At 39.1% G+C, this 20,059-nt stretch overlaps 1 protein-coding gene across 2 annotated transcripts in view; it reads left to right on the top strand.

Moving 5' to 3' along the window:
• LOC127647993 (protein shisa-6-like) overlaps positions 1–10,409 on the top strand; it is a 94,055-nt gene extending 83,646 nt beyond the window's left edge. For both annotated transcript variants that reach the window (XM_052132545.1, XM_052132546.1), the window contains 2 exons: positions 2,264–2,389; positions 8,854–10,409. In XM_052132545.1, coding sequence (XP_051988505.1) covers positions 2,264–2,389; positions 8,854–9,479 — 752 coding nt within the window. In that variant the 3' untranslated portion in view covers positions 9,480–10,409. The remainder of the gene's footprint in view (positions 1–2,263; positions 2,390–8,853) is intronic.
• The last annotated feature ends 9,650 nt before the right edge of the window (positions 10,410–20,059 follow it).

The following is a 20,059-nucleotide window of genomic DNA, read 5'->3' on the forward strand; positions in this document are numbered from 1 at the left end:
AAAATCCTGTGCTGACCAGCTGGCCTCATCTTCACACAGATCTTCAATAGATCACTAGAGCAGTGTGAAGTTCCCTGCTGCTTCAAATGCTCCACCATCATTCCTGTCCCAAAGAAACCTAAAATCACAAGACTTAATGACTACAGACCCGTCACTCTGATGTCAAATAATTTGTGAGACTGGTGTTGGCCCACCCAAAGGACATTACTTGACCCTTTCTGGATCCCCTTCAATTTGTTATCGAGCAAACAGGTCTGTGGATAATGCAGTCAAAATGGGATTGCATCATATCCTGCAACATCTGGACAGACCAAGGACATATACAAGGATCCTTTTTGTGGACTTCAGTTCAGCTTTCAACACAATCATCTCAGCTGTTCTCCGGACTAAATTACACCAACTCCCTGTTCCCAGATCTATCTGTCAGTGGATCACCAGCTTTCTGATGGACAGGCAGCAGCTAGTGAGACATGGGAAATTCACTTCCAGCACATGTACGATCAGCACTGGTGCTCCCAGGGATGTGTGCTCTCCCCAGTACTCTTCTCCCCAAGAACCCCTCTGTCAAGCTCCTGAATTTTGCAGACAACACTACTGTCATCGGCCTCATCCAAAATGACGATGAGTCTGTATACATAAGGGAGGTTGAACTGGAGCTGAACATGCTCAAAACAGTGGAGAGCAGTGGCAGCAGTGGAGTCAGTCAGGTTCCTGGGCACTACCATCTCACAGGACCTGAAGTGGGAGACCCACAATGACTCCATTGTGAAAAAGGCACAACAGAGGTTGTACTTCCTTCACCAGCTGAGGAAGTTCAACCTGCAACAGGCGCTGTTGATACAGTTCTACTCAGCAGTCATTGAGTCTGTCCTCTGCACTTCAATAACTGGTTTGGTTCAGCTACGAAATTGGACTTCGGAAGACTACAAAGGACTATTTGGACTACTGAGTGGACTATTGGTTGCCCCCTGGCCTCCCTTCAAGAACTGTATACTTCCAGAGTGAGGAAAAGGGCTGGAAAATTCAATCTAGACTCCACTCACCTAGCCCACTGCCTTTTTGAACTGTTGCCTTCTGGCCGGCGCTACAGAGCACTGAGCATCAGAACTGTCAGACACAGGAACAGTTTTTTTGCCCTTAGGCTAACAATATAATGATACAATATTGTTTGTGCACTGGAAGCATCAGTCACCAAGACAAATTCCTTGTATGTGTAAGCATACTTGGCAATAAATCTCATTCTGATTCTGATTGATACTGTTTATGTGTCCAGTCAATCTGTGCTGGTCTCGATGTATGTACAGTCTCTCTGTGCTGATCACTGTTTGTACAGTCTGTCTGTGGTCTTCATATGTGTACAGGCTCTCTCTGCTGGTGTATATCTCTTTTGGTTTGGTACTCCTGTATTTGGGTTCTAACCTCTTTTTTCTATGATTTGACATATTGCACCACAGTCAGTGAGATCACCTCAAACTAGAAATGTCTTTACATTTCCCTTTCTTTAACTAGAGACATGCATGCACACACTCTTCTTCACTGTCTCTCCTGAATGATTCTTCCTTCTGTGCTGTTCCATGGTGTTGTGTTTGTCCACGGCAATTCACTTTTGAGTAAATATAACATTGTGAGTGACACTTCGGGCACAACAATGAACCAACACATGAACACTCACACAGACACACTGTCAAATGTGCGCATCACTGTCATGCACAGAATGGGGGCTAAAGGGGTGCACGCCCCTGCCCTTTCATTCACAAATATAAAGGTGCTCTTCGCAAATGTAAAGGTGCCCTTTTAAGTGTGCGGAGGTGCCTTTGTTGCCTCACCCATTTTACAGAATACGACTTATTCACAAAACCCAGAGCTATTTGCCTGGTGCTGTTAACGTTGCACTATTACCACCTGTGTAAAGCAGGCGGTAAATGAAATTTATATACATTTAATAGTAATTATGACAACAGTAATTCATTATGATGGAGAAGAGCATTATAACCTGACATATATCCAGATGCACCATATAGCTGATTGCATATTCTGTATTTTAAAGAGCCTATTCAGATGCTTTACTGAATTGGATGCTAAATTAACACATTTAATTTGTAGTGAATTCTCTCTGTACATTGTTTCTCAGATGGATGTCACTGTGGTCTGTATACACACTGAGCTGGGTCTGATTTTTCTAGTATCAGACTTGTTTATCATTTTCTCTCTCTGTCTCTCCCTCTCTCTCTCTCTCTCTCTCTTTCTCTTTTCTACCCCACAGAAAAGCCGAGAACGAACAACATCCTGACGTCACAGACCGAGCCGTATGATCTGTCTTTCTCCCGCTCTTTCCAGAATCTCACTCATCTCCCTCCGTCATACGAGATGGCCATGAAATCAGACCTGAGTAAATCCTCTTCTCTATCTCATAACACATGACACGTCCTGTATTTCCTTTCTCAGAGAGAGGGATAGAGGCAGGATACATTGTCTGAGTTTGCTGCCTTCATTATGAAATGTTCATACATTGAACATGCATGAGGTGTAAAGCTTTCATATAAAAAAGCAGTAGAAATAGTAGACATTCAGTACATATCACATACTTTCAAATGTCAAATGATGGTGCATTTTGTTGGTTTAAAAGTTCTAAACGATGTATGAATCATAATTATTGTAAGAAAAATGCTTGTAATGTGGTGGCTGCTTATAGTTAACATGCACACATTTGATTTCTGTTTGTGTTCTGGTTGCCCAAACATCTGGTTGATCAGTGAATCTCATGAATAGATGTCTAGATCACATTGCAAGGAAGAAATTATAAGAAAGAAAGAAATGCAAGAAGAAATTGCATGCTGCATAATCTGTTTTAAAGGGTAATAGTTCACCCAAATATTACAATTATCTCATAATTTACTCACCCTCATGCCATCCCAGATGTTTATGACTTTGTTTCATCTGCTGAACTCAAATTAATATTTTTAGAAGAATATTTCTGCTCTTTTGTTCCACACATTGCAAGTGAATGGGTGCCAAAATGGTTCATAGAAAAGGAATCCAGTGGTTTAATCCATGTCTTCAGAAGTGAAATGTTAAGTGTGGGTGAGAAACATCAATATTTAAGTAATTTTTTACTATACATTTTCCTCCCTGTTCAGTCAATATCCACTTTAACTTTCATTTTCATATTCTTTTTCTTGTGTTTTTGGTGATTCACATTCTTCATGCATATTGCCACCTACTGACAGGGAGAAGAATATCTAGTAAAAAAGGACATAAATATTGATCTGTTTCTCACCCACACCTATCATATCACTTCTGGATTACATACTTAATTACATCAAAGATGCCTTGTTACAACCATTTTAAATGGATGTAGCCTTGGCCAGGAGGAGAGGTCTGCAGGTGGCACCCAACCTTCACAGAGTGTTTGGACCTTTATCCACAACACTCCCCAGTTGGCGGGTCGGCATTGGAGGCTAAGTCACTGCCCCTCTTCTCCAGGATTCCAGCTAATGTCCTCACTCTTATGCTACAGCCAACAAGAGGGTCTTTCCGCCGCTTCCCCCAACCTTCGGGCAGATGTTTGTCTCTTGTGGCCCCTCACTCCAACATTTGTCAGCAGATTCCATACAGATTAAGCTGAGAATCCACAACATCCCACCTTCAATGTAATCAGCCATGTTGTCCACCCTATTTCCCGGCAAACCTGGACCAGTTGTTGGTACTTGGTCTTCTTTCTCACTGCCACTTCTTCAAACCCCTCCTACCACAGAACTGTCAGTTCCACCATGATCATTTTAATTCCTCCAGGAGGCCAGATAATGACATCTCGTCTCAGAGTTATGGACAATACCACTTCTGGGAACTGGAGTTTTTTACCCAGGTCGACCCTCATCTCCCACCCCAGTTTGACTGCAAAAGTTTTTGTTTGGCTTCACCCTGAGCGACCGGCCCCTGCCCCTCTTTGATAAAGGTGATGGTGTTCAGCAGTGGTTTTGTTTTGGCTGGATGCCCCTTTCTCGTTTCCTGCTTTAAGATGTGTGCGAGCATTGTCAACACCCTATCATGACGCCATCAGAATCTCCCTTGGGTCAATGCAATTTTGCACCCTGATGAGATGTGTGTCATGCTTCCTTTCCCTCCACATATCTTGCAGAGAGGGTCCTTCTTCTCCCCCCACTTGTGCAGGTTGACTGGTGTGGGTAGGGTAAAGTACACTGCTCTGAACAAGAAGGCAATGCAAAATGGCTCCAGTCTCCACAGCTCAGCCCATGTGATGGATCTCATAGAGAGCTCCCACATTGTCCAGGCGCCATGAGCTCCAAGCTCTATGGATTTAGCTCTACTCCTTTCTTCCTCAAGGCTTCAAACTTCATCCTGAATCATGGATCTCTTCTCCCTGAGGATGGACTTTGATCACCTCTGAAGTTCCCAGGCCTTGTCTTCCAATACAAGGGTTTCCAATGATGTCTCTGGTCTTAAGAGGGCATTCTGTCTGGCTGATTTCAGTGCTGTCGGCCCACTTCCGCCCAGATCGTGTTCTTATGCCAGCTTCCCTGACGAGTGGATCTTGGGAGTCTTTGTATGTCAAGGAGAGTCTGCACTTGGCAACTTTGTACTCCTCTACTACAGAAGACAGGGGGAGCTGGAGCTGTCCGGATCTTATGTATAGCCCAATTGATGTAAAACTTGGGGTTATCCAAGGTGCTTATTGACCTTCCTCTCCACTCCCTCCACTGTTGTCATAGGCACTTTGTACACAGTTAGGGGCCACATGAGTCTCGGAAGCATGCTTTGTTGGTAAATCCAGCACTTGAATTTTCCAGGCAAGCCAGACTTGTTGATCTTTTTCAGCCATTCTTCCACTTGCTTCTCTATGTGAGATTTCTAGTAAATATGACTTTAATGTTGATCCGTTTCTCACCCACACCTATTATATCACTTCTGAAGATATGGATTAAAACATGATGTGAGACGTATGGATTACTTTTATGCTGCCTTAATGTGATGTTTGGAGCATGAAAATGTTGGCACCCATTTGCAATGTATGGAACAAATGAGCTGAGAAAAGAAAGTCACACACATCTGGGATGGCATGAGGGTGAGTAAATGATGAGAGAATTTTCATTTTGGGGTGAACTGCCCCTTTAGGATCATCAAGATTGTTTGCATTGTGATCTCTTTTTTTTTCATTCAAATTACACATTTACAATTTTTACCTAAATTCTCATTACTTTAAAATGCTTATATAAATATATAAATAAATTGAATAATGAAATGCATTACAGTATATTAAAATACAAATACAGTAATTAATCTTATTTGCTAATAAGGCTTACAAATAAAGCTTATATTTAATAATAAAAAAAATATATAAATGAAATATTTAATACATGTAATAGTTCAAAGACATCACATTATTGTGGCAGATGAGTAAAGAGTTTATTAGACGATGCAAAAAGTGGCACTTCCTTGTTATGGTGGCATGATTTATTCATGTTGGCATGATTTCTTTTATAATTAATCACATTGAATGAAATATCTGTAACAAGTCTTATTTGTTAATTTATTTAGTTTAAATCAGCATCATTTTAAGGCAGTTAAACAAACACTCAGCCATAATGTGTTAATGTACCTGTTACGGTGTAATCAATAATCTCAATAGGGTAGTGATGAACAGATCTGGGCAGGTAATTGAGAAAGATGGATGTTTTGAACTGCCGGGAGGGTTGATTCTTGAGTTAGAAAGTTTTGTGAGATCCTCCGTCACTCTGGTGACCTTGAGCAAAACGTTTCCCTTTTATAAATGCACAACAAGTCTTTTGGCAAAAAAAAAACACAAAAAAAAAGCATCTGCTTAATGAAAAATAACCAACGGACTTTGCCAGAAGACAGCTTTCATTAAACACAAAGGGCAAGATAAATTAAGCATTAAAGCATTTTCATGCTGAGAATGTATGATTAGATGGTCATCACAACAGCTCTTAACTCAATGAAATCCAAAACATTGAACAAAGAAAGAGAAATTAATTAAAATCCAAAGAGAATTAGAAATGAAGCATCTTTATTTTTCGGTCGCCTCATACGGCTAACCTGAAAGATAAGCGCTCACCTTTCCCCTGTGATGGGCAGCCCAGCGACAGCACATGGAAATCTGCTCCATTCAGGGTGGCATTAGAGCGCATTATTGCCTTCTGATTCGGCCCGGATTATCTAAATAGAATAGACAATTGAGCTCTTGGGTCTGTGAGTGACTGTTGGCCAAAGCTTGGCCTGTAGGCTCGTTCTCTGACCTTTTCACTTGTAATGTCAGGCCGTCACATCGGCACATTCGGCCTTTGGAATTTGCTCGGCTACGGCACCTGCCAAAACCCTGCAGTGTCAGTTATGGTAATTGTCGACTACAGAAGCCAGCCTGACTAAACTGTCTTCATTAGCATGAGATTTACAGTTCAGTGGTGAATCAATATCTGTATAGTGTATGAACAAATTAATCTCTTTCAGTGTGCTGTTGTTCTTACTGGCAACAGTGTTGGTGGAGCTTTTATTTTAAACTTTAGCTTGTAATGCTACAAGCTACTCAGAATTTAGAGTAGTTAAATGACAATCAAGCTATGCTTACTTGTAGTAGTTAGCAACACTTGAAGATGCTATCAAAAAGTAACTACTAAAGCTTATTAAAGAGGCGATATCTTCTTAAATATACACTACAAGTCAAAAGTACCACAGCTCAATGTATCTGGAGCACATGCGCTAACTGTTAGCCCACAGCTTCAACAGTCAAGTATTTAATGCAGAATGACACTTACTGATCTGAACATTGAAAGCAGACACCTACTGCTTCAAGATTAACTAGATCATCATCATAGATAGCATCATCTCAAGAGGACTTTCCCAAAAGCATTGGAAGCTTAAATCGATCGTAGAAACTATTGGCTCTGACGATCAACTTAAGCCCACAATGCTTTTGGGAAACGCAGCCCAGATCATCTGTTACTCTCTCAACAAACACTGCACCATCCCCTCATAAGCAAAACACACACATACACACTCAGTTCCCGCTCCAGAGAGAATAATCATAGCAGCCCTACTGATTTTAGAATGAAAAGTCCACCATTGGTTTTCCTGTGCTATTGTAAAAGCACAAACAGATGCTGCCATCACAGCCTCATATTCACAGAGAAAAGCAAGAAGATTCACAGAATGATCTTGTCATCCAGTAACAATATACAAAATATTCATAAAACAAGATGCATTTTGTTGAGAAGCAAAACTGCATATATTGCATCTGGAAAAACGTTACAATAAGGTTGCATTTGTATTAGTTAACATGAACTACTTTTTCAAAACTTTTTTTAATCTTGGTAAATGTTCGTTTCAACATATACTAATAAATGTTTTTAATTAAAAGTTGTGTATGCTAACATTCGTTAATGCTTCAAATCATGAACTAAGAATTAAAAATGGTATTCTTATAAATTAATATTAGCCAAGATTCATAAATGCTGTTAAAAATCTTGTTCATGATTTTAATGCCTTTATTAATGTTAACATTACCAAATATCTTGAATGGAAGGCCACATTCACATCAATCTGTTTAATAAGCAAATAAATTATTTAAGTTAGAAAACTTAAAGGGTTAGTTCACACAAAAATGAAAATTATCCCATAATGTATTCACCCTCAAGCCATCCTGGGTGTATATGAATTTTTTTTTTCAGCCAAACACAATTGGAGTTATATTAAAAAATATTCTGGCTCTTCCAAGCTTTATAATGGGGGTGAATGGTCCCTTAGATTTGAAGCCCAAAAAAGTGCATCCATCCATCAAAACAGTAATCCATACGGCTCCAGGGGGTTAATCAAGGCCTTCTGAAGCAAAGCGATGCCTTTATAACATATGTATAACTTTATAAACTATAATCACTGTCTTCTGGTAAGGGCCGTCCACACGTTCACGAGAGATTTGAGTTCAGGTGTATGACGTAGGCGTAACGTAAGCTCCGGTGAGAAGTGACGAAGGCGGCAGCCTGCGTTGTTTACAGCAAAGGAACGTGAAGCCAGTGATTATAGTTTATAAAGTTAAAAATATGTATATTTTTCTTTCAAAATGCATCGCTTCGCTTCAGAAGGTCTTTATTAACCTCCTGAAGCAGTATGGATTACTTTTATGATGCGCTTTTTTGGGCTTCAAAATCGAAGGTACCATTCACTCCCATTATAAAGCTTGGAAGAACCAGGATATTTTTTTATGTAACTCCGATTGCGTTTGACTGAAAGAAGAAAGTCACATACACCTAGGATGGCTTGAGGGTGAGTAAATTATGGGATCATTTCCATTTTTGGGTGAACTGAATTTCTTTCGGTAATGGAGAAAAAAAGTGTTCTAGTGTGGAGGAGAGGCGTAAATGTTGTGTTTTTAACATTAACATGGCCAAAGCTTTTTTTTTAACCCATTTTCTTGTTTTAAACATAAATATAACAATTTATTCTTTAGGTTTATGCTTAAACAGGAGAATCAATTTTGAAGGGGTTTTTTTTATGGTTAAAGGACGTTTACATATTTTGACTTGACAACAGATGTATATAATTAAACCTTGCATACCTGAAAGATTATTGGCAATTGCATAAGACTTCAGCTAGAAGGGAAAAAAACCTGTACACTACCAAAGTTTGCGAAAATGAATTGGTTTCAGTACAATTGGTTTTTTCAAGCTATGATTGCATGCAGAATCATTTCTTCTTTGTAATAACTGGAAAACATAACAAATATTTAAGATAAAGAACATTGAGAAAATAATTTACACTTTCTTCTGTAACTGCACTTTACATTAGTTCACATTTGTGTTTTATCTTTGGATATTTTTTTAGGTGACAAGGATGAGGAGTACTACATCCGAAAGCACCACTTGCCTGACCTGGCCCCTCGCGGCGGTAACCTGCAGTCGCACATGATTAAGCTGAACGTTGAACCCCCATCACAGCGGCAGAAGCCAAAACGTGTCCAGCGGGCCATGTCCCAAGACCACGTGCTCTCACCAGCTCGCTCCAAACCCCACCGCGACTACGGCATATCCTCGTACAGTGGTGGCGCTGGAGGACTCTCACCGTACCACGGACGCATTCTATCACAAGAGCAGCTGTTGTCGACCGATCGACTGCAGTCGCGGGATCCTTTGCTCTCTCCGGATAAGATGCTGTCCTTGCGCCGCTCAGATTTCAGGGAGAAGGCCATGTCGCGGGCACTTTCGCACACGGACATGTTCATGCCGACTACGCCAGTCATGGACCGACACTACAAAATGTTAAAGATGCATTCGCACCCCAGCACCACAAACGAATCGTACAACACACTGACTGTAAATAGCGCACAAGTGGGCAATAAGAGGCAGGCGTTCGCCAACCGACGCATGCATACGGTTGATCACTTGCAGTATATACCTGGACATCAACATCATCAGTACAGGACGGCGAGCAAGACTGAAGTAACTGTCTAACCACTTGAGAGAATAAAAGATAGATAGATAAAAGTGGATTGGAAGATGAGACTGAGATTTACAGGGATAGAAAATATGACTATGATGTCAACAAACAATTGCAAAAGTGCTCTGTGGGTGAGCCGAGATCTGGCTCAAGAAACTCTGCAGTTGAGGCGGTGTCCCACTTTGACGGTTTCTTTTTTAAGTATACAACCTTGGCCCGTTCCTGCTTCCAGCGCAAGCTTTCCAGCTCCATCAGTTCTGGGTCAGTTGAAGAAGGATCCGCACTTTCCGAAGCGACCCGGATCTCCTCACACATAGAGCAAAACACAAGGGCTTTGCAGACGGATGCCGGACCCCAACCGCACAGCAGCAAGCCGAAAGCCAAACAAAGAGCTGAGACTATTTTTCCAGAATCAGAACTGCTACGAATCTGAACTGACTTTATACACACAGTAAATCTAAACATATGTAGAGTTAGGATTTGTAACTTGAGTCCTAAACATAGCTATAACGATTCTTCTTCGATAATAAACTGGCGTTAGCATTTTAGCGAGTGCCTCTTCAAAAACAAGTCCCATTTCAATTGTGAACTTGGGAAAGGGTTTAAAAGCACAATTTTACTGAATTGGTTTTTTTCCTTTGTTGCATATCTCTGTTATTTAGTTTCTTCTGTGATATCATCAAGTTTTCAGTAGATATGTAATGTTCCCTTTTGTGTAGGTGATTGTAAATAACGCTCAGTTAGCTGCAGTTTAACAGTGAGTTAGCTTTGTGGGTTTTGGGTTGCTTTAGGTTTTTTATTTTTATTTTTGCATTGTTCCAGTCGAACATTTTATAGCATAATCAACCCACCCAAAGTATATTTGATGACACAAATATGTACAGTAATGTGTGTGTGTGTTTTTTAATCTGTGCTTGTAGACTAATGGTGAATAAATTTGGTTGATTCAGCTATTCATACGTATTATCTGTTAGGTTTGAATAAGAATGATCCTTTGTTGTCTGTCCAACGCAACCCAGCATCTCTAAAGTTTCGATTAAACAAGCAATCTAATGCAATCACTGGATGGAAGATTGGAAGAAACTATTCACAATAGCGTATACCCTCTAGACGGATGTTAATTAACGACATTATCTTTATAAAGTGAAGAAACACTGCTTGGTTAACAACATCAGTCCATCAAGGATTTCTCACGATTCTCCTCCAACGCACTGATCATTTACAATCATGCCAGATTACACTTAAGGATACTTTAGAGAAGTGCAGTTTTTATTCTGTTTGACTAATTAAAATGTATGATTTGATGACCTTCAACCTCTATTTTAAGCTTTGATAACTATTATTAAAATAAGAAATATTGGATTAAGATAAATATCCTTCTTTGTGTCATTGCAAGTCATTAACACTGTGTGTATGACACCACAATGACTAAGGACATTTGACGTTACGTAAATATTAACTTTAAGTGAAACGGGAGCACTTTGCGAATCACAAGGATAAAAATAGTTTTCTTGCCGTTAATTGCTGTTCAAATGCCCTTATTTGAATGTTAAAATGTTATTCGAGTTTAAAGTGCTCCATAACCACAGTTAGATCAAATGAACGCGATCAGGCGATGTAATAATCGTGACAGCCCTAATTACTCAATCATCATTTGTGTTTTTAATTTACAGTTTTAGTGTATGTCTACTATTTTAACCTTTACCAATTTAGCATCGTCTGAGCATCGTTATGAAGGGTCTTCCGTTGAACTCGTATTAGGTTTCACCTCGTAAACGTATATTATTTTTGGTGTGTATTATTATTATTTGTTTGCTAGCTGCATATTCAGTTATTATGCACATATTATTATGCACATACAACATATTTACAGGTAATTACACTTGGAAAGTCATTGTCAAAGTACACTATGATTATTTGTGAGTTTTCACTGAATGAATCCCGCTGGGACTGTCATTTGTGGCATCATTTTGATGACAACAGAAAATAATTTGGACTCGTCCCTCAGTTAAAAAACAACAGTTTTGGTTACAGTAATGTCCTTACATGGGAAATAAATAAGATCAGCATTCTGAAAGGTTTAAAAGCTCACATTTTTGTTAAAGCACTTACATTAATATCCTTTAAAATGAGTTATTTAAGCATTAAAGTTTACTGAAAGCATTTTTGAGGTGGGACTACATTTCTGGTGGATAAGCATCTAGTTATTTGTCACTGGCATCATTTTCTCTATGTAAAATGTCCTTTTCATGTATTGTTGTCCATACAATTTGAAAGGTACCAAGCTTACTGTCTTTACATAGTCATGAAATGAGTTGAACAATTGGATTTAGGTTCCCACAGAGAAGGTTAGTAAGCCATTTATTCACACTAGTCTTAGTTAAAGGTGTACTCAGTAAGTTTTTGTTTGTGTCATCTTGAACTGACAGTGACACCTAGTGTTGTGGATGCTGCATCATTTAAAATCAATAGTTTTCAGTTTCAGATGCCATTGTAGAAATTCACTATTCACAATCAACCATGATTAATTTCATCCAAGAGTGAAAGTGTCCAATAACAAGGCAGATACTGAGATTCGGCTGGCCATGTGACTCTAAAATGGCCGCCCCCATGAGGGTGCACCTGCCCCATGTAGAATAAAACAGCTTTTATAAGGTTACTGATATGACTAGAGTCCTCATCTCATGCGAGTGCTCATGATTTTATACACATGTTTCAAAATTACAGTTCATTTCTTTGGGAGTAAAACGTTTTAAATGGGGAAAAAATGCATCTTTAAGACATAGTTTGCATATACGTTTTATGTGTTCTGGCTTTATTTTGCTCCATTTACTTCCATAGTGAGTGCATTACAGTAACCATAATTTTTGCTTTATTTAAGAAAACCAAGGGACAAATTGCACCCAAGAATGTAACTTCTGTCACAATTCGTTCACACTCCTGTGCTTACAAACCCGTATGACTTACCTTCATCCTTTGAACACAAAAGGAGATGTTAGGCAGAATGTTTGCCTCAGTCACCATTACATGTATGAGTATGGAAAAACGATGAGGGTAAGTAAATGAAATATTGATTTCTGGGAAATGTATCCCTTTAAGCTTCAAACTATTTTTAAAATCAGAAATGGACTATTAATTTGTTTCTTCAAATCTTTTCCTTTCATGACTTCCTCTGTGTTTTTATGAGCTATAAATTATCCCACTACTTGTGTATTTTCTGCCTGTTTTACCCACATGAAGTTGATGTTTTGCTACAGTCATGATATATTGATGACTCCACAGTGTTTTGAGCATAACTGTGATGCTGGTAAGAGACACTGTGACAGCATCTTCTTTAATGTTCAACAGCAGGATCCTTAGGAGACTTTTTTAGAGCGCAGAACAAACCGATCTCAAAGTGAAATCAGAAGCATGGTTTACATTTCTTTAGCTAAAATCAGTGAGTGCTTACCGTAATGCGAAACACTGGCCCAAGAGGCCAAAGTGGTAAGTGTTGTTGGGTATATAGGTATGTAGAGTGCGTTCAAAAAGTATTCAGACCCCTACATTTTAGTCACATTTTGTTATGTTGCAGCCTTATGCTAAAATGCTTTAAAAAATCACATCAGTCTACACTCCATACCCCAAAATGAAAAAAAAAAAAACGAAAAAAGATTTTGATAACTGCAAATCTTTGCTATGACACTTAAAATTTAGCTTAGGTTCATCCCATTTCTCTGGATCATTTTTGAGATGTCTCTACACTTTGATTGGCAAATTCAATTGCTTGGACATGATTTGGAGAGGCACGCACCTGTCTATATAAGGTATCACAGCTGTAAATGCATATCAGAGCAAAAACCAAGCCATGAGGTCAAAGGAACAGCCTGCAGAGCTCAGAGACAGGATTGTGTCGAGGCACAGATCTGAGGAAGGCTACAAAAATGCTTCATCTTTATTGAAGGTTCCTGAGAGCACAGTGGCCTCCATAATTCTTAAATGGAAGAAGTTTGGAACAACCAGGACTCTTCCTAGAGCTGGCCCCCTGGCCAAAATGAGCAACCGGGGGAGAAGGGCCTTGGTGACCAAGAAACCAATGGTCATTCTGGTTGAGCTCCAGCGATCATGCGTGGAGTTTGGAGACTCACTGCAACTCTCCACCTATCTGGGCTTTATGGCAGAGTGGCCAGACGTAAGACTATGAGAAACAAGATTCTCTGATCTGATGAAATGAAGATTTAACTGTTTGGCCTCAATTCCAAGCACCACGTCTGGAGGAAAGCAGGCACCGCTCATCATCTGCACAACACCATCCCAATGATGAAGCATGGTGGTGGTAGCATCATGCTGTGGGGGTGTTTTTCTGTGGCACGGACTGGGGACTGGTCAGGGTTGAAGGAAAGCTGAACACAGCAAAATACAGAGATATCCCCATTTTCTCTATTTTTTCTGCTTGTCTACATCTCTGTCTCGACTGTGTGCATTTGTTTTCTCCTCTGTGTTTTACATGGATTATTGTATCAATCTCAAACCTCTGCTGATCAGGAACCACATCAAACCCTCGCAACTCAAGAACAACCATAACCACAACAAAAAACTATTGTGGAAAGTCATGGCATCCGCTCATGTTATTTCTTCCTACATGGCATGCCACATGTTTACTATAGCTTCTTCCATCAGCAGTGAGGGATTTCCAAGTGATAAATGTAAGGAATTAGTCATGCTGACAGACAAGGTTAATGAGTTTGAGACATGCATCCCAATGCTAGTGGAGGTCAGTGAGAAAGAGAAGCCAGTAGATACTGTTTCGGATGCGGGTAGTACAGTGAACAACACAAATACTTTGGTTCCAGTTGTAGAGAACCCGCAGCAGGGCCTTTGGGCGACTTCTCGGTGGCATTCTCGCTCAGCAAAGCGACACCACTGTCCCATTCCTGTTAGGGTTTCCAATCGATTCTCACCATTCAGTGATGCACACAATGATAATCATGTTGAAAGAGCCCTAGCAATAGGTGATTCTATTGCATTTTGCACATTCATATAAAATAACAACAACAATCTTAGGTGTTTATTCAGTACTGTGGCTAAATTGGTTAGGAATAAAGTCTTGACTGAACCAAATATTAATATTAATAGAATGAATTTCTTTACTGATAAAATAGAAATCATCAGAAATAAATTGGAATTATGCAATCATCTGTCACAGTACCTCAGAAAACACTGTCTCATAATTTTACTCACTTGCAGCTTCAATCCTTTGCTGTCAAAGGTCATGAAGAGCTAACAAAACTTACTCAAAAGCCACAACTTGTTTGTTAGATCCTATACCAACTAAGCTCTTAAAAGAGATATTCCCTGTAATCTCAGAACCTCTTCTTATTATTATTAACTCGCTATCCTTAGGACATGTCCCAAGAAACTTTAAAATGGCAGTTTTCAAACCGCTTATTAAGAAGCCACAGATTGATTCTGGAGATTTGGCATATTATTGACCGATTTCAAATCTATGTTTATGTTGAAGGTACTAGATAAGTTAGTGTCCTCCTGACTATGTTCATTTCTGCAGAGAAATGGTATACTATATGAACAATTTCAGTCAGGATTTAGACCTCATCACAGTACAGAGACTGCACTTATCAGAGTTACAAATGACTTGCTCTTATCATCTGATCGCGGCTGCATTTCTCTTCTAGTGCTTTTAGATCTTAGTACTGCATTCGACACGATAGATCACGACATTCTCTTGAATAGGCTGGAGAATTATTTTGGCATTAGTGGATTTGCATTAGCATGGTTTAGGTCCTATTTAGCAGACTGCTACCACTTTGTATGTGTAAATGAGGAATTGTCAAATCAAACAAAAGTTAAGTATGGAGTGCCACAGGGATCAGTTTTAGGGCCTCTGCTTTTCTCCATCTATATGCTTCCCCTGGGAGATATTATCAGGAATCATGGAATAAGTTTCACTGTCATGCCGACGATACCGAACTTTATATTTCTTCTAATCCCAACGAAATTTCACAATTATCCAAATTAGCAGAGTGTATCAATAAAATCAAAGATCAATCCCCGGCACACTTACCTCACTAGAAACAAGCATATTATTACTGGTAAAAAACGGAGATTAAAAAGCACTGGTATGAGTGTAGTGTGCCGGGGACTGCGGATTTGGAACGAGCTGGATGAAAATTTGAAAAATTCAAGCTCTTTTTTTTCTTTTAAAAAAAAAAATCTCAAGAAACAACTATTAAGCTTGTATTCATCTTCTTGATGTATGTACTACTTCTCACTCTGCATGTATGTCAGTGTTACTCTTACAACCTCAAGGTAAACTGTTAACAAAATTGTACTTGTTAAATGGGATCCCCTATTATGTGTTGTTTGAATGTTATGTATGAAATGTTTTATATGTAGGCTACACATTAATTCATTTTTTATTTTATTTTTATATATATATTTTTTTTTTTTGATTGTCATGGCCCGCGAGTATAAGCTTTAGATAGCGTCTTTGGGGACCAGTTCACATGCATGATCACTTCTTTGTTCTTTGTTTTATCTTAAGTGCATATGAATATATATGTATGTGTATGTGAATAAATTCTTCTTTTTCTTCTTCAAAGATTGGATGGCCAGAAATGTCCTTTTACTCAATTACGAAAAAACAGAGGTACTAATTATATACCAAAAACCTCTAAAAATAAGCAGCTAAAATGTAATTTGACTCTCGATGGATGTCATATTTTACAGCAATGAACTTAGGTGTTATATTTGATACCAATCTGTCCTTTGAAAATCAAATTTCCAATGTTTGTAGAACAGCATTCATCCACCTCAGTAATATGAGGATGAACTGATGCCAGCTCCAACTGTAAGACATCGGATACTTCATATGCCATTGCCTGAACCTTGGACTTAGGATAGACCTCACCAAATGACCTGCCGGTTGAACTGCGATGCATCTCATTGATCTCTGCCTGCATCACCATTGTCTTTTGATGGACTACACTCTTGAAAAGGAATACATAGACTATCAATTAATTGCCAACAAAAGTCTTCATCAGCCAACTAACAAAAGACAATGCATCTATGTGAACTTCTGCAGTTAGTCCAAAGACATTAGTCATTAATCTTACAGTTCATACAAAATCGTTTTTTTAATCTCTGGCCCTTAACACTTGCTTAGTTTAATAATTTTAAAGCATGACCTGCACTGCACATAAATAACTAATATTGGCATTATATTCATGATGATAGCCAGAGGGGAACTGGCCCCCACAGTGAGTCTGGTTTCTCCCAAGGTTATTTTTCTCCATTAATCAACATCTTATGGAGTTTTGTGAAAAGCGTTATACAAATAAAAATGACTTGACTTGACCTTAATGAAAACGAACCTCAGACTGGGCTAAAAGTTCACCTTCCAACAGGACCAGGGCTGGACTGGTAATCTGGCATACCGGGTATTTTCCCTGTGGGTCGAAGCATTTTGGGGCCGATCAGGGACGGATTGGCCACCCAGAGAACTGAGCGGGCCGGTGGGTCGCGAAACGGCTGAATAAGCTAAAATGAGCCGCCATGTTATACGGTGCCACGATATGCAGAAAAGGATAGCAGATCGCCCCCCCGCTCAACAACTTTTGGGCTAGTTGCCATGTAAAATCCCGGGCCGATTTCTCTTCCTAGTCCAGCCATGAACAGGACAATGACCCAATTAACAAGGCAAGGGACAACTCTGTGAATGTCCTTGAGTGGCCCAGCCAGAGCCCGGACTTGAACCCAATCGAACATCTCTGGAGAAACCTGAAAATGGCTGTCCACTGATGGTCCCCATCCAACCTGACAGAGCTTGAGAGGATCTGCAGAGAGGAATGCCAGAAAATACCCAATTGCAGGTGTGCAAAGCTTGTCGCATCATACCCAAAAATACTTGAGGCTGTAATCGCTGCCAAAGGTGCTTCAACTAAGTACTGGGTTAAGGGTCTGAATACTTATGTAAGTGTGATATTTCAGTTTTTTCTTTTTAATAAATTTGCAAAGTCTGTTTTTTGCTTTGTCTTTATGGGGTTGATGTGTAGGTTGATGTGATTTAATTATTTATTTATGTTTTAAGCATTTTTAAGGCTGCAACATAACAGAATGCTTTCTGCTTTCTAAATGCACAGTATGAGCTCCATTTGTCCGGTTGAAATGTCCACAGGGGGGCAGCAAATGTGAGTTGTGAAGCAAGATTATTTATTTTTTTATTTTTTATTTTTTTGATGTACAGGCTGTATTATGGTGAAGATGAATCCATATTTTATAAACTGAACCCCCCCAACACAGACCCCAAACCTTAAAACTAACCATTAGTGGAGTAAAAATGCAATGTTGGTCACTGATTATGTAAATGCTGTTACTTCCTAACTTTGTTCTAGCAGTTTAGACAATATCCAGGATATCTATTGTTTGCCATCGTAATAACACCGCAAAAGCATTAAAAGGCATTTCTGTTCTTAAACATGAATGCATGTGAGTGTTAACTTTGCTAATGTATACAACAATACATGTTGCTTCCCAAATAAAAAACATTTAAAATAAATCTGATCCATATTTAACTGCATAGACGTTCACAAAAATCAGATAGTAATTTGATATCAAACCACATATGAATTGTTTGTATAAAATAAATAATAATAATAATATATTTCATGTTGTTTTCTGCTGTTCAGACTACAAATAACTAAACACATTTCAGTCCGTTCTTCCAAAATAAATCAGATTTCTAGAGCATGTCTGAGCAAAGCTATTAGGCTTCAGTTTTGGCGAAACCTCAGAATCGTAATCGACTCAATGTGAGCTGTTAAATGATCACCATTAAGACCATATGGTCATATTATCAGCTTTAACGATGAGAAAGGAGAAAAAAGCATTGCCCTTCATTGTAAATGAAAATCACGTCCCGAAATCGGAGGACAAAATCAATCTCTCAAATGATTTTCAGTCGAACACGTTCTCACATTAGCAGATTATTCATCAGTGTGTCATTAACGGTTCTCATTTACGATGGCGAGCAGTTGTTTCGTGTCATGTATTACAGATGTTTCGCGTGCACGTCTTTGATTGGATGCTTTGTAGTCTATGCTTCTTTCATGCATACGAGATCAATGCTTGTAGTCTCAAAGGCTTGTAGCTCTTAAGTCTATGGAATTAATATACTCCACGTTCTGAGAAAGCTCTATTGCTGTAGTTATGTGAGAAGCACCGACATTAACATTGCATGAACAAACATGAACATCAAAATAAAGCACACATGCTTTGAACAAATCTTTGCAAAACCTTTGGGGTGCGCCGTTTTGCCAAAGGTGCTTTTGATGACAAAAATCTTTGTTAAACAACAGATGGCAGTCACTGATTATACTTTGATGCAATAGTTCCATCTGGCTTTTAAGGGTGTTTAGACTGTTGTTTTCTCGGGTCTATGTTCACAGGAAAGGCGAGTCTTTTAATGCAAATTATGCAGTGCTTTAACATCCTTAAAACATAATACATGTCGCAAAATTACATTACCCATTGGCAAATAGTTCATTTTTGTATTTATATATTGCATAAACCTCAGTACATTTTGTAACCCGCGACTCGTTGTACGTTTTGCGGCTGTTTCCTTTTGAAATGAACACTAGAGGCGCTACAAAAACAATGACTTTTATTCTGTAAAATGGCAGATTATTAGTTCATAAATGCTTACTTTTCGCCCTGTTCATCATACAATGCTATCTTATGACATCGAAACACTTTTACTATAGCACATGACTTGTAATGTACTTAACCAACTACTTCAAAATTTACATTTTAACAACGGGTACGAGTCCTGAAGAACACGCGAGTCGCACCAGAGCCGAGATAATCATAGAAGCACCACAAAAGGACGTAGTTGCTTTAGCATTTGTGTTTTTCATCTCACATCGGCTCTTTCTGGCACTCTTGTTTAGGTTAAAGATTTAGGGAAACTAATGCTGATTAAGACCAAAATGGCTTAATCAGCGAGCCAAGGGGATTGCGGTCACATTGGTGGTTTGATCACTGAGTTTGATATTACATTCGTTTTTATATTTTAAACGTTTTTTTTAGTTTTAATTGAAGAAAATTGCCAATGGAATTCAGTTGAAAATGTTTCAAATCACCTTTAGCCATTTACATGATGAAATAATGTGAAAATATGTCAAATAACTGAAATATCTAAACTAATACATCAGGATACAATACTATTACAAGAGCGACAAAATCCATTGAGCTGCATTCAAATGTCAGGGTGTTTTAATGTCTTAAAGGGAACATTTGTTCCCCGTCTGTCGCTCACTTTGACGTTGTGTCGAGTGAAGTGACACTAGGGGACTTTCTTGAAGGCCTTGGTTACCTCTGATCTTGAGAAAAGGCCAATGAGAATTTGGCAGACATAATTTGCATGTCCCTCCCCCGGACATACGGGTATAAAGGGAGGGAATCATGCCTCTGTTCATTCAGATTTCTTCTTCGGAGCCGAGCGGTTGTGCGATCAGCGAGCTGAGATCACTTACTGTTCCACTCACCTCTGTAGAGCGTTTGCTGTTGAATCTACGGCGTATATTAGCGGCTTTCTCCT

Source organism: Xyrauchen texanus, chromosome 8, assembly GCF_025860055.1.
Source record: "Xyrauchen texanus isolate HMW12.3.18 chromosome 8, RBS_HiC_50CHRs, whole genome shotgun sequence".
In the NCBI taxonomy this organism is placed as follows: domain Eukaryota; kingdom Metazoa; phylum Chordata; class Actinopteri; order Cypriniformes; family Catostomidae; genus Xyrauchen; species Xyrauchen texanus.